General features: G+C 37.5%; 1 protein-coding gene across 5 annotated transcripts in view; it reads left to right on the top strand.

Annotated features, from left to right (window-relative positions):
* Window positions 1-13,733, top strand: part of TASP1 (taspase 1) — a 76,080-nt gene that overhangs the window by 57,875 nt on the left and 4,472 nt on the right. For all 5 annotated transcript variants that reach the window (XR_004082460.1, XM_005428045.2, XM_005428043.2 and 2 more), the window contains 2 exons: window positions 2,816-2,926; window positions 6,541-6,614. Coding sequence is in view for 4 of the 5 variants with exons in the window: in XM_005428045.2 (XP_005428102.1) it covers window positions 2,816-2,926; window positions 6,541-6,614 (185 nt within the window). In the remaining variant the exon portion in view is untranslated. The remainder of the gene's footprint in view (window positions 1-2,815; window positions 2,927-6,540; window positions 6,615-13,733) is intronic.

Here is a 13,733-nt window from a genome sequence, read left to right as displayed (position 1 = left end):
AAAAGTCACTTTAAGTAATTTTATTCATCTCACACCAGTAGTACTGTTACCAAGTTAGTGCAGTGTGACCTGGTTTCATGTGGCATAACCAACATTTCTTCTAAGTCCAAAGGCCCAACCTGTGTCATTCTTGAAGAAGTCAATGTCTTGCCCATCTGTTGTGTTTTGTGGGTGCTGAAATTAAGACTTTCATCACACTTGAATCAGGTGCAGTGCTGTTAAGTTAATCCTCTTCTGGAGTTTTCCTGTTGCAACAGAGTGGCAGTGTACTTCAGCAAAGGCTGAATTAATACAGTCAGTTTTCCAACTTTTGAGTGGTCTTCAAAGCCTTTGAGTTTTGTGGACTGGTAATAAAGCTTCCATGGTGCATAATGATTGAAGGAAGTAATTTGTTCAGAAAACAATTGTGTACATACTTAGGGCAGTATAATGGACACCATGTTTAATGTCAATAAACAAATGCTATTTATGCTGACAGAATTGGGGCTCTCAGTTGTTCATGTTGAGGTTGAGCATCTTTTTGGATGAAGTTGTAAGCTGAAGACTTTGTCTTATGTGCTTGAAGCTCAAATTTAAAATTACTCATTTAAACCCTTTTTCCAAAAAACACTTGCTTTGAATGATTTGTTTTTTTATTCTTTGTTTCACTGAAGATGAATATTTTGTTCTTGCAAAGAAATCCCTGTAAAAATGGAAGTTTTTTGATGGAAATGCAGTGTTACTGTTGTGCTGCAGAGTCTCTGCAATGAAAGAAATACACTGCTAAGCCTTGTGAAATTTCAAAAGACCATGTAAAAGTTACTCAGATTGCTGACAGTTTGGTCAGTCATGATGGCACATTTGACAAAAATACTGGGAAAATGATGAAATACATAATTAGCTTATTTACAGACTTCCCTTTCATCTCTTTTTTTCAGAGTGTGGGAGAAACAAAATCCCTAAAATAAGTGATTAAACTAATGGAAGCATTTCTAGAACAAGACTTCAGTGGAACCAACTGTATAAACTATAATCAGTAGTTGCTGTCTGGTATTATGTGCACTCATACAGTCCCAGTGTTTTACTGTGCCCTTGAATATGCTGTCTGCTGTGAATGCTGTTTGCTGGCTGTCTTCTGATGAAGTAGAACATTTTTAGCCATTCTAATTAAAGAAATAATTAATATTTTTCACTAGAACCTTGGAAGAATCTTTCACAGCTCTTGAAAGGGAAGGAGAAACTGCTTATTAAAAAGGAACTTGAGCTTTTCTGTCTCTTTGCAATGACTTTTCACCACAGCTTAGAGAGCTTAGACTTTTCACCATGGCTTAGAGCCTAAATCATTTGTGCAGTTTAGTGTAAGATTAGATCTGCAGACCAAGTTCAGGTAGAGGCATTGTCTTTGAAGTGCCTGCTTTTGACTTGGGTGGTAAAACCCTTCACAACTTTCCAAGCCTTGTGTTTCTATTTTAACCAAACATATTTTCCTGTTTTATCTACTACCTTATCATGGGCTGCATTCTTATTTCACAGGGACTTGGTCACTGTCAGTGAGTAATGCAGGAGGTGTATTACTAGGTGTAACTAGTAATAGTTCTTTTACAAAACAAGTGGCACTTTAAAGATAATAATCTGTTTGCATTAGATTAAGTAAGATATTACTGTTTATTAAGCACACTGCATTTATTATTTTCCTGCAATTTGAGCTTCTATTGCAGTGGCCACCTTGTATCATTTTTCAAGGTGGCTGCTCTAATGTTTAGAGAAAACACAAAAAAGCTTTTAGTTTTCCTTATGGTAATGCTCAAAGTTGGTTTTTATTGGGTAGTTTTGTTGTTATTTGCATTAAAGGAGTAATTTTAATCATACAAATAGTTGTGGGCAAGTTAAAGGAGGCTAATGGATAGATCTGCTCTAAAGTTCTAGTGGCTGGCAAATTACAGTGCCTGAACACTAATTTATTTAAAAGAAAGAATTGAAAAGAATTACATTAAATGGCTGTTGCGATCGTATATTCAATTTTAAATGACAGTATAATGCAGATGTGTAACTAGGATGTCTATGGGCCAGAGTGCAAGAACTTGATTAATTTTGTGGCTCAAGACATTTTATATTGCATGTAAATTACACCATTGTTTCCACATTTAAAGCAATAGGAATCTTATTTCAAATTGCAAACCAGAGAAAAAATACTTAGGCTTGGTTCAGCTACCTTTAAAGCTTTTCCAGCTTCTGATAGAAGACTTTTATATCCTATGTCTTAAATTAACAACAGAGGAGCCACTGTAAGAAGGATGTGCTCAGGCTTTTCTGTTAGTATTCATCAAACAGCAAAGCAGACAGTACAGCAGTTCCATGATGCCTCTGTACAAAGGGCTTTAAATTGGCAAAAATGAATAAACTGTAAAAATGACCTAAATCTGCTTGATTTTTTAGGTATGTCTTTATATAACCTATAGAACAGAAAGAGCTAAGTATTGAGTCACAACTGTTTTTCAACTTGACACTCCGTTTTTCATTATTATATTTTCCTTGGTCCATCCAAATTACATTTGAGGTTTGCACTCACAAAGGTAGTTTTTAATGTTTTTGTTTTATTCCATGTAGCTCTTCATTTTTTTGATTGCTGGTGAATTAGTAGATTAACATTCCAGAAAATTATTCCTTTGAAACACTAGGAAAAAGAGAACCGATGCTTTTGTAAAAGCACTGTTTGATCTGTCATTTTCAACTCCTAGTGGCAAGATTAAAGGGAAAAGGCAGAAAGTCAAATTAAAAAAAAATGCCCAAGAAATTGTTTCTATTGCAAGTAATTCTCCCCAATGATTTTGTCCAGGTTCACCTTTCCTAGCCAATGAGGATGGTGTACTCGGAGGTGTGATCGTTCTCCGCTCCTGCAGGTGTTCAGCAGAGCCCGAATCCTCACAGGAAAAGCCAACTTTACTAGGTAAGGAATTCTTACTCATTTTAATTTAAAATGAAGGGTGAAGTGAAATCTCTGTGCGTGTTTGAAAGGCACAGAGAAAACAAAATGGAATTGACATTGAAATAATAAAAATTTAGAAAGTGAAATAGGGAACAAACGAGGCTAATATTAACAAAACTCCAGAAAAGAGCATTCTTTCTGACACATCATTTCTAAGCAGAATTGTCATTCAGAGGATTGTGTGGGATCCTTCTAAACCTATGGCATAGATACAATAGTTGCTTGTGGTGAGGTGGGATGTGTTCCTCATAAGAAAAATTGCATTTATAGCTGTGAGTAATGGATGTAGCTGTTTGCTGCTTCTCAGTAGCTTAATTTTGAAAAATGCTTTCTACAAAGTTCTTTATTCCTCCTTTCTGCGTAAGAAAATGTGTGAATTTGGAGAATGCACTGAAAATTTGTAAGAAAAGTTGTTTATGGTTGTTTATTCTTGGTAATGGCCAGGAAAATCGGTTTAGATAAGTCACAGTTACTATTTGCACCAAACAGAACTTTCTGCTGCTCATACTGAAATCACATGGACTTTGCCTCTACCAGTAGCTGTCTGGTTCCAAAAAGGTTTTACATCCCTTCATCCCTCTGTCTGTCCTGGAAACACAATCTCTCTCTTGCTGCTTTAAGGCAGAAAAGTGTATTATGGAAAACTGTCCCGTGGTTTGTGTGGGAGGAACAGATGGGAACTGAAGGCTGTAGATATGAGCAGAACAGAGTGGAAATACAACCCTGAGACAGTAAGGCCTCTCTGAGGGAAGGAATTTGGGGATTGGGGGCATATGAATTACTTGAGGATGACACTTGTGCCATCTCCTTTCCTGTGGGGCTCCTCAGATGTGCAGCTATGTGCGTATTTCTTGGGTCACATTGACCTGTCTAATGTTACCAGAGTTAAAGTGTTTTTTCCTTTGTATAATACTCTGCTTTATTATTATTTACCCATTTGTGACATTATCTAGTGCAACAGCATCCTGCAACATAAATTCTATCCTTATAAAAAGAGTTAAGAAAATGAAAATACAAGTCTGATTAAGTGAGAACGAACAAGATCAACATAACCTTCAATTCCTGAGATTTGGAAGTCATTCAGAGATTTGCTTGTCATTCATGTAAGAGAACATATTCTATTAATGAAGATTTGGCACTTTTTCCTCAAAAATTAATTTATAAAATCCCCATATATTGTACATCATAAGTAAAGACTATTGATTGTCCATTGATTTTTTATTTTCTTTCCACTGAACTAACAGATATTAATTGTAATACAGTGCTTTTTCTGTACCGTGGAAATTTCCTACATTACAATGAATGCAGAGATAATACACAATTAAACCTATGTAGTATTTTTTTGTTTGGACTGAAAATAAGTTGGTTAATACTGAAAAACTTTGTGTATAGAATAAAGAACTCTCATGTCTTTGTTACATGGATCATCTTTATTTATTTCTTTTTAATATTGAAACAAATGGCAAGGAAGTGACTTATTAAATGGTTGAAAATATACTTATCTGAAGATATTTCACATGTAATTTAGAATTTTCAGTATAGTTCACTACATATAATGGCTAACAATAACCAAGGTTTGTGCTAGTACAGGCTACTTTTGGTAGTTTTCAAAGGCAAAGATATAATATTTTGAGGGTATTTGTTCTGAACTGTTTCTCAGCTTCTCAAAATTGAAAAATAGGAATTAAATTAAAATTAAAGTAAATTAAAAATAAATTAAAATTAAATTAAATTTAAATTTATTAAATTTAAAGACAAATTTTAAATTTGTCTTTAAAAAAATGCTTTCACTGGCAGTGGAGCCTTTGGGGTGCCATGGAGAGGTTGGGCCCCTCCAACACACATTGATTGTGCTGGGTATGTTTCACTCTGTGAAAGCTTTTGATTCACCTTTGGTGGTATCAGTCACCAATCTGTTCTGGGGGAGCAGAGCACACACCTCCATGAAGTTCATTTTTCTTTTATGATGATATCTGCATATCTGTCAGAATCTTCAAGTCTTGCTGGGATCATCTAACATTTGATCTCCTGCTGTGGTTTAATTGCTGTGCACTGAGATGTGGTTCAAAGGATAAGTGTGCTCAGCAGGCTGTGACCTAAAGGAACATGAGGAATAGGAATGAGTGAAGGTTTTAAACTCATCCAGGGATGCTTTTTTTGCAGTATGTGAAAGCCACTCTCAAAAGAAATATGTGGAAATGTCTGTTCAAGGCATCTTGTGTAATTCATGTAAGACGCCTCCCATCCAGAGAAAAAATTGTGCCTCAGTGCATTTTTTTAAAGCCTTTTACAAGATTCCGTGAAATGCCTTAAATTCTGATCAGCTATTCTTTTTTCTTTCCCCCCTTCCAAATTATGGACTTTATGAATACAAAGAAAAATGACCACGACAGAGAGCAGGAAGAAAAGAGTGTGGCAATTTATAAAGCTCCACTGAGAGAGAGCTGAACATTTGAATAATGTGCTCTTTGTCTGAATTCTGTGTTGCAGCTGTGTAGGAGTGTGTTTGTGTACATAAAGATACCTGCATGTGTATCAGGCAATTAAAGATTACTGGAACAGGCTGTTAAACAGCTGATAAATCACAATACTTTCAGACTTCAGGACAGGTCCTTTTTGCTTCTTTACCCTGGACTATGCTAGCAGCAATTCAGACTGCTGCACAGCACCTTTCTGGATTAACAGGCATTAACAATACTTGTGAGCAGTGATTAGTTTTCTTAATTATCACTGCAAGCATGGCAGTGCTTTAGGATATCTGACACTGATACCCTGAATTAGCTGTGAGTGCAGTACCAGAGAGCTGCTGTTGTTTATCTGGTGCTGGAAGTCCAGGTAATCAGACCTGGGAGTGCTTTGCTACGGATTTCTTCTTCGTATTTCTTTCCTCTCTCACCTTTAGTGCTCCTTACACTCTCCACAAAGAAAGGGGGTGTAATTCAGCATACTTTAAATCCAGAAATTCCTCTAATTTTGCCAGAAATCTTTCTTATTGTGCATGTTACCCTGTTTCCATCATACATCCCTCCTCCTTTTTCTGCGGGATAATTTTGCTTTTACCAGATGTTCCTGCCTGATCTATATCTTCAATTCCCATATTGCAAACTTGACTATTTCTGCATGTTTGCCTGTGTCCTGCTTGGGCAGCTGAGCCACAAATCCCCCTTTACCTTTTGTTGTAGGTCACCTGGCTTTATGCTTTTGTCTGGGTTCAAAGCAGGCAAATACAAGTTCTGTCAGCTTTTTCTGATGGGTGGAAAAGTCCACTGCTTTAGAAGTTGGTCCAATTTTTAACTGCAGTTGTGAGTTGATGTATTTCTCATCTTGGATGCTCCATATCATCCAAGTAACATGCTCATTGTGGTAATAGTTCTGCAGTTGTGACTGTGAATACTCAGGGAAATCCTGGTTTTTTGATAGCTGTTTCTTTTGAGATTTAATTGCTCTGGTAAGTAGTTTTTGGTCTTTGTTTTTTATCCTTGCTATATTTGTTCCTCAAGACACAGTCTTGTTAAATTGCATCTTGTATTTTAAACCAAGGCCTTTTTTGTAACTTCTTGCATTTTCCTTTCTAGTGGAATTTCTGTGGAGCCATACAACAGAGAGCATGTGTGTTGGATACATGTCTGCACAGGATGGCAAAGCTAAGGTAAGCCATGAGGAATAGGCTGTCATACAGTAAGATGACTGCAGAGGCTAAGGAGAATTTGAATTAATGATAATGAAATATATAAGAAATTTCTTTCTCTAAGAGAACAAAAGAAGTAATGGTTGCATAAGCAGTTAAATGTGTCAATTGATTAGGCATTTCTAATTTCTTTTTTTAATTGCAGCAGTTAGCAACCCTATACTAACATATGTTCCATGTCTGGATAAGGTGCCACAAACACATGTCCATTCCCTCTGCTAACAGTATTTGTACTTAAATAACTTTATTCATCTTGATTCAGTTATGCTGGTACCATATTTTTCTGTGGGCATGTCTTCCTTTGGATAAAGCAATTGCACCATCAAGGAAGATATAAAACAAACTTCAAACAAGTTCCTAGAATACCCTCTGGGATAAATAATTCCAGTATTACCATCCATATTTTCAGTTTCTTGGTGCCTTATAATTGATTTTTAATGATAGAAATATTATATTAAATTTGAGTTTAACAGTGAAAACTGGAAAATTCTTTCACATCATGATCAAGCAGTAGGGATTAACCAAGAGGATGAGCCATCCATTCTTAGGCAAAGAGCATGGAAGGGAGAAAAAGGGTAGTGTAGCAACTGGAGCATTTAGGAGAGATGTTTGGAGAACAGGAATGAAAATGGGAGAAGCTGCAAGCAGAGACTGTAATGGTTTCTGTAGACATTCATGCAAAGGGGGATATGACCAAGGTTATACAAGAATATACATATATATGTAGAAGAATATACATATATAAAGAAGAAAATCAACATCAGATATTTTACACAGCAAAACTGGTATAACACTGTTTCAAACACTGGAATGGATGAGTTCCACTTCAAGATGTAAAATGTGCAGGAAAAGAAAGACAAGAATGCCCCAGAAAGACAAGGAAGATAAGCAGCTGATGAAGGAAGTGCTGGTAGAGGTGTAAGTGAAGTATTTGCTTCACTTTTGAATAACTTAGGTGCAATTCTTTCCAGATAGCTATACACAGAAGAGAGTGTGGTTTTACTTCTTTTCTTAATATTTGTTTCAGATTTAGTTGAAAAAAAGTCCAAACTGAAGTTAAAAGCTCAGATTGAACTGAGTGGACTAAAGCAAGTTCAGGCACAGATGTTCTAGTATTTGCTAGTTAGCTTTAAAATTGTTGTCTTGTGTTTACAGTGAAAGAATAACTGAAAATAAAGAATGTTAAATGTTTCCAGTGTGCACACCTGCCTCTGACTTACACTGTGAAGCTCAAAATGTTATTGTTTCTCCCTAGTAGTGTCTAATTAATAAATAAATGCTAAATATGAAATCTGTCTGGCAATGAGTATTAACATGACAGTGCCATGCCCAGAGTTGCTTTCCTACTCACAGTTGCAACATTTGACATCTGGTGTGCATTGTTTTCATACTGCTGGTAAATTCTCCAGCTGGTAATCCTGCTTGTGCTGACAGACACAGCTGCTCTTCTTGGATCACTTTTAAATTATGTTTTTGACCTTCACTGAAGAGTTAATCCCCCTCCCTTTCTTCCTTCTTTGAGTCTGTGGCCACAAATGCTTTCCAGAGAAAAACCACAAATGCTTTTGCTGCTGACTTCTATTGATCAAAAAAAGTCTTCTGTCATAAAAGCTGGAATTTTGTTCTGCTACAACTAGGACTAAGTTATAGATGGAAAACTGGGCTTGAAATAGAACACAATGTATTGCAAGTGAAAAAAAAAAATCTCTGTTCTTTAATAGAGTGACTGTTTTGCTACAGTTAATTTTGAGTGCTTGCCATGAAAGAATAATGGGATAAGAGTTCATAAAAGTATAAAATATCACTTGTTTATGAGGACCATAGCAAAATGATTAGGCAGCAGCTTGTAAGGAAATATTTGCTTTCCTGTTTTTCTAGGGTGGTAAAGACCTTAAGGTTTTATTTCTTTCATCAGTCTAGGACTTGAGTTTTGTTCTTAAACTGAGGGGTTGTCACAGTGCCTGATTTTGAACTGATTCAGGTTTTTTTAGACTAATATTAGAATCATTTAAAGGGGTAGATACTAAAGAGAAAAGGAGCCTGCTTTACTATCTTAGTGTGATGTGATTCTTTGGGCATGGGAGGTTAATGCAATTCATAATAGGAACTAACAAATGGTGGTTCTGAACACCAGCTGGAAACTGTGGAGGTACAGGATGTCCTTACAAACACAGGGTAGGTGCAGCTCACCTGCAGACACTGGTGTGCTCAAGACATAGAGCACAGTTATCTATCAGCAATTCCTTAAAAGAGGAGTGGGACAAGAAAGTGGAATCAGAGACTTGATATGGTTTGTACACTGTGACCTGCTGGTGCTTCTGGCTTCTACAGCATGAGCTCTCCAAGCACTGCTTTGGAAGTACCCTTGCACCAGGGGTTTGTTTGCTCCCCGTTTAGGCAGGACTGGGTTCTGCAGCTGCCCACTCACCTTCAGACTTGCCTGAATGTTGGCTCACCAGCCCCAAATGGCTGAGCCTGCAAGAGTTCTGTGCACTGATAGTGGCTTGATTTAAACATACTTTCTGGAAAGGTGTCCAGATTTTTTTTTTTTTGACTGGAAAAGTCATCTATTCCTGTTGGATTAAAGTGTTTAGTTGAATGTTGCTTTAAGAATCCTGCACAGCCTTGCCAGATGAACTAAGTTCACACCTCATTGCTGACGCAATCACGTCTGTTTGTGTGTCCTGTCAGCTCTTTCTGGATGCTGGAACTATTTCAGCTCCTCCACTGCTCATAACTCTGGAAGTGTCATCTCCAGCACCTGCACAGTGGATGTCCCAGTGGCTTCCCTCAGATTCTTAGGCCACAAACAGCTAATCAAGGCAGATCTTAGCTGCTTCAACTGTGCTTTTCTTTTTTTCTTGTCATCCTTCTCAACACAAACAGCTTCAAAATCACTTGGTGCCAGCATTTGTCACAAGTTGGATGTGACAAATCTTTTCATCTCAGCATTTTGGTTCTTTCCTGTACTTCTTGAACTACCCTGCACCAGCTGGTGCTTGGGAGCCTCAGTTATCATGAGTTTAAGGGGCAGACACACTCTGGTTTAAGAGTTTCTGGAACCAAACCTTCCTGAGGCAATACTGTGACAGATTGTTTCAACATCATTCATCACTGGAAGATGAATGGACTTCCCAAGATCTCTTGAAGCAGAGGTCTTGTGTTGCCACCTCTGTGATGGTAGAATTGTCACAGTAGCTGATGCTCAACTCTTTCTGTCCATTTATGAGGCTGTTGGAATATTCTGGGCTACAGCAAAGGTTTCTGGCTGCAGCTGTGAGAATGCATAGAAGCAGATAGAAAATATTAGTTTGTGGGTTCCCTCTGTATTCACACAGCTCCTTTTGTAGCAGTAACTGCTGCATGCAAAAGGTTTTGACTTCTAGAGTGAAGGACTGGGAGATTAAATAACTGCATGAACTGAGGAGATTTTTTTTGTGATTGTGTTGTTGACTCATGAATTATTTGATGTGAACTTAAGCAATTATTTATTTTTCCAGTCCAAATTTTCTTCTCTTTCTGAGATACTAGTTAATCTTCAGAACAACCTTCCAGATGCTTGGAGTTTTTATGGATCCATTGTAGATCTAACAACTGTTCATAGCATCAGCTAAAAAGGTCACCCTGTTACCAGAACTCTGACTTTTTTAACATTACTCTGGAGGGTTCAGTTATCATTTCCTATTTTCCTGAACTGACTGGGTTACGTTCTGAGAGCTGATGCATTTTTGTTGTCACCACTGGGGAAGTCGCTCTAAGGTGTTGCTTCTTGCAGCTCTGCCCATGCTGTCATGGATGATGTGCAATACTTTAGGTCTTAACAGTTTATGTAGCATTTGGTAGAGCAATTTGAGTGTCAGTTTGCACAAAGGGCTTGCAGACCTTCTGCCATGTAATTTGGGGTGGGAAGAAATAATTCCTCAATTCACCCATAATGTGATTTTCGATTAAAATGAGGAATGGGAAGGAAGGGTGATAATGGTTAGGTTGCACACATTAATTGACTCTTCTTGGTTACAAAGACTTCATATCTTCTTGTTCCATGTCTGCTTGCTCAGTGGAGGATGCTTCAAAGGAAAATAAATTCTTCAATTTCAAATGAGAGTGCAGTGTATGCCTGCAATGCGAGTTCTCATGCCAATGACATCTCTTGAAGGTTCTGGCTATGGGTAGGCAGCCTTTCCTTGATTTAATGTTGTGTATCTGTGCAAAGCCAGACAGGAGCCCTTTTATCTCAGGCAGGGTCTGCAGGGTATTTGTTTACTCAAGCCCTGCAGTATTCTGTATGCAGAAAGTGTAAGTGGCTAGGATGTTTATTTTTTCCTGAATCTGAGCAGTGTCTTGTCACGGTGATTGAGAGCAGTTGCTGGTGGCTGATGTTTCTGCTTGAAGATAGGTAATTCCTCACTTTGTTTTCAATAGTATTTGAAGTCAAAGTCCTTTTTTTTCCAGTGCAAGATCCAGTCTCAATACCAGCAAAATGCAGTTTTGGTAATTTATTTTGTGTAAGTATTTGAAATAATTTATCAGCTCACTATGTTTCTTAGTATTTATAAATCTGCTATATGATCTCTATAAACATTGCAAACTTTGGCAATTACTGTAAATGTTGCAATATTTTTGAGTAGCGGTTCAGACTCATAGGTTTTAGTTCTTCTAACAGCTGGATGACTTAGACAGCAAATTTAAAAAGCCCAGTTGCAATATTGAATATAATCCAATTCAGTTGCCAGTTTAAATCTCTTTTTGGCAGCTATTCAGTTACTATAACATGAACTGCTAAGCTTTATGTTATGGCAGGTTTTAATAATGCAAAGCTACATAAGCTGTTCTTTCCATTCTCAAATGAACCAAATTCCCAATGCTTTGCAAGACATAGTGCAGCATTAGTGGGGAGTGTTGCATATTGCTGTGTTTGCAGCAGCTCCTGTCCACACCAAACGTGGTTGCAGTGTTCAAACAGAATTTTTGATCTTTGACAGTTAATTTCATCTGCCACTATGAGCAAACATAAACATGGTGGACAAGGAGACCATCTCCAGTTCACTTGTCCTGTGGAGATGTAAGCTGTCATCATCAGATTTATTGGCCTTTACTGACATTGTAAAATTTAGCAAAAGTCCTTCCTTCTGTGTTTGAAGTGATACATGTGACTAACACTGATTGTAGTGATTGCTGTTGGTTTTTTGAGGATGAGCTTCTGTATTTGACTTTGTGAGTGAAAGGTCTGTGAAAGCCCTTTGTCAGGAGAAGGGCAGCTTTCCAGTGCTCATTGGGTGAAGAAACACATCTTGGAAGAATCCTAATTCTAATTTGAAAATTAGTGGAAAAATTTACCAAGCCTGTTTAGTGAGCAGAAATATGAAGTCAAATAATTCAGTCATTCATTTCAGACTACAGAGACACTCTTTTAACTTCATGAGACAGGAGAAGTGTATGTCACTGTTCTTATTTCCTTTAATCTTCATGCTTGTCTGGAGACTGGGGAATCAGTCATAAATTTTGATTTGAAAACTACTCTGCATACAGTAGACTATCCAGTTCTCTCATAAAAATAAGGTTTTTCTATTTGTTGGAAACAAATATAAACCTGTTTGTGCTAAGATACCAGTTAAAATGTTTGGCTCATAGACCTTCATGGAAGTTAATTGGCTCTCATATGAGAAGAGAAAATCAGTTTTTGGGTTGGGTTCTTGCATAAAGCCAGCAGCTCTGGAACTCTCCCTGGATTTGGCTGACAGAGTGGAGTAGGGAAGATGGGACTGTGTGTGCAGCTATGCGAATATAAATGCAATAACCTTAGCACCTGCAATTCACAGTGATACAAATCACATTTGAAGATTCATGACAGGGTTTTAGAATACCTCTGCAAAACCCTGGGATGCTGAGCTGATTAGATGATTGGTTGGTATGTGTCTTTAGGCTGTCTTGATATAGGTATTATTTAATTAGATACATAAATAGTTTATAGTGATATACTTACCCACAGAATGAATTTGAGCTTGGAAAACTCTTAACTTCCTAAGCAACCTGTATTTAAAATCATTATTTTCAGCGCAGTGAGACCAGAATTACCCCATCACTGTGTCTTTCTGTTGTTTCCCAACAAGGACAATATTCTGGAGCCTCTCTTTCTATTTGTTCCCCCTTTTTTTTCTTTATTAAGGTTTCACCAAACAAGATGCACGTGGCATTTTCTGATAACAGCAGTTGCCAGTGTTTAGTGGGGCACCTTCTCCTGCTGTACTACAGGTGTACTTACAAACCATGGTGGAGGAGAGATTACCAGGAGACAGAGCAGCAGAGTTGCTGCCAAAATGGGCTCTTACTGCTTAGAAAATAAATTCAGAATGTGTGGTCAGATGGTTCTGATGGTGGAAGCGTGTACCCAGCTAGGAGGCTCCAAATTTCTAAAGAATATATGAGTTTGGTGGTACTCCTTTTTTCAGGGAGCAAAGCTGTAAAAAGCAATTTCCCTAAGGGTATGGTACCTTGGGTCTTTCATTATATTTCATCTCTATAGTGTAATGAATGGAAAAAGTTTGTTTTATAAATTATTCTGTCTAAAGCACATCCTGAATGTGTAATAAGAGTGCTAAACACATGAAGTACTCCCTAGATTTGCTTAAGAACTGAATGTGCTGCCATCTGGTAGTTGTACTCTGTCCTCTTGGCAGTGTTTGATTGATTTCAGCTTTCTCATGCAGCAGTCTGTCTCTTGGCTGAAATTTTATATATTCATTTTACAGTGTATTTATGCTTTTAATGAAAGAAAAATTCTCTAAGTTGTTGTGACAAACTGATACTTTTATGTGAATAGATGGAGGAGACTAGTTCTTTAAAAGAAAATGTTTTTCATATTCCTTGGTCTCAAGGTTGTTTCAGAATCCTTGTCTGTGAGACATGAAGTAATAGAAGTCAAAAAGATGAAACCATCTATTGTTCCTGTGGGTGTTTTATTCCATGAATTCCAGAAAGAGCTGTAAGTTTTTTAGGTAGGGAACTTTGCAGTGTGCATCAGAAAGCACTGGGGTTGGGATCCCAACTGGAATTACATTCCAGTGCCTGCAGCACTGGGGT

This window comes from Geospiza fortis, unplaced genomic scaffold, assembly GCF_000277835.1.
Source record: "Geospiza fortis unplaced genomic scaffold, GeoFor_1.0 scaffold185, whole genome shotgun sequence".
Lineage (NCBI taxonomy): Eukaryota > Metazoa > Chordata > Aves > Passeriformes > Thraupidae > Geospiza > Geospiza fortis.
Note: the sequence above shows the minus strand (reverse complement) of the source record. Positions and strands in the feature narration are given on the sequence as shown.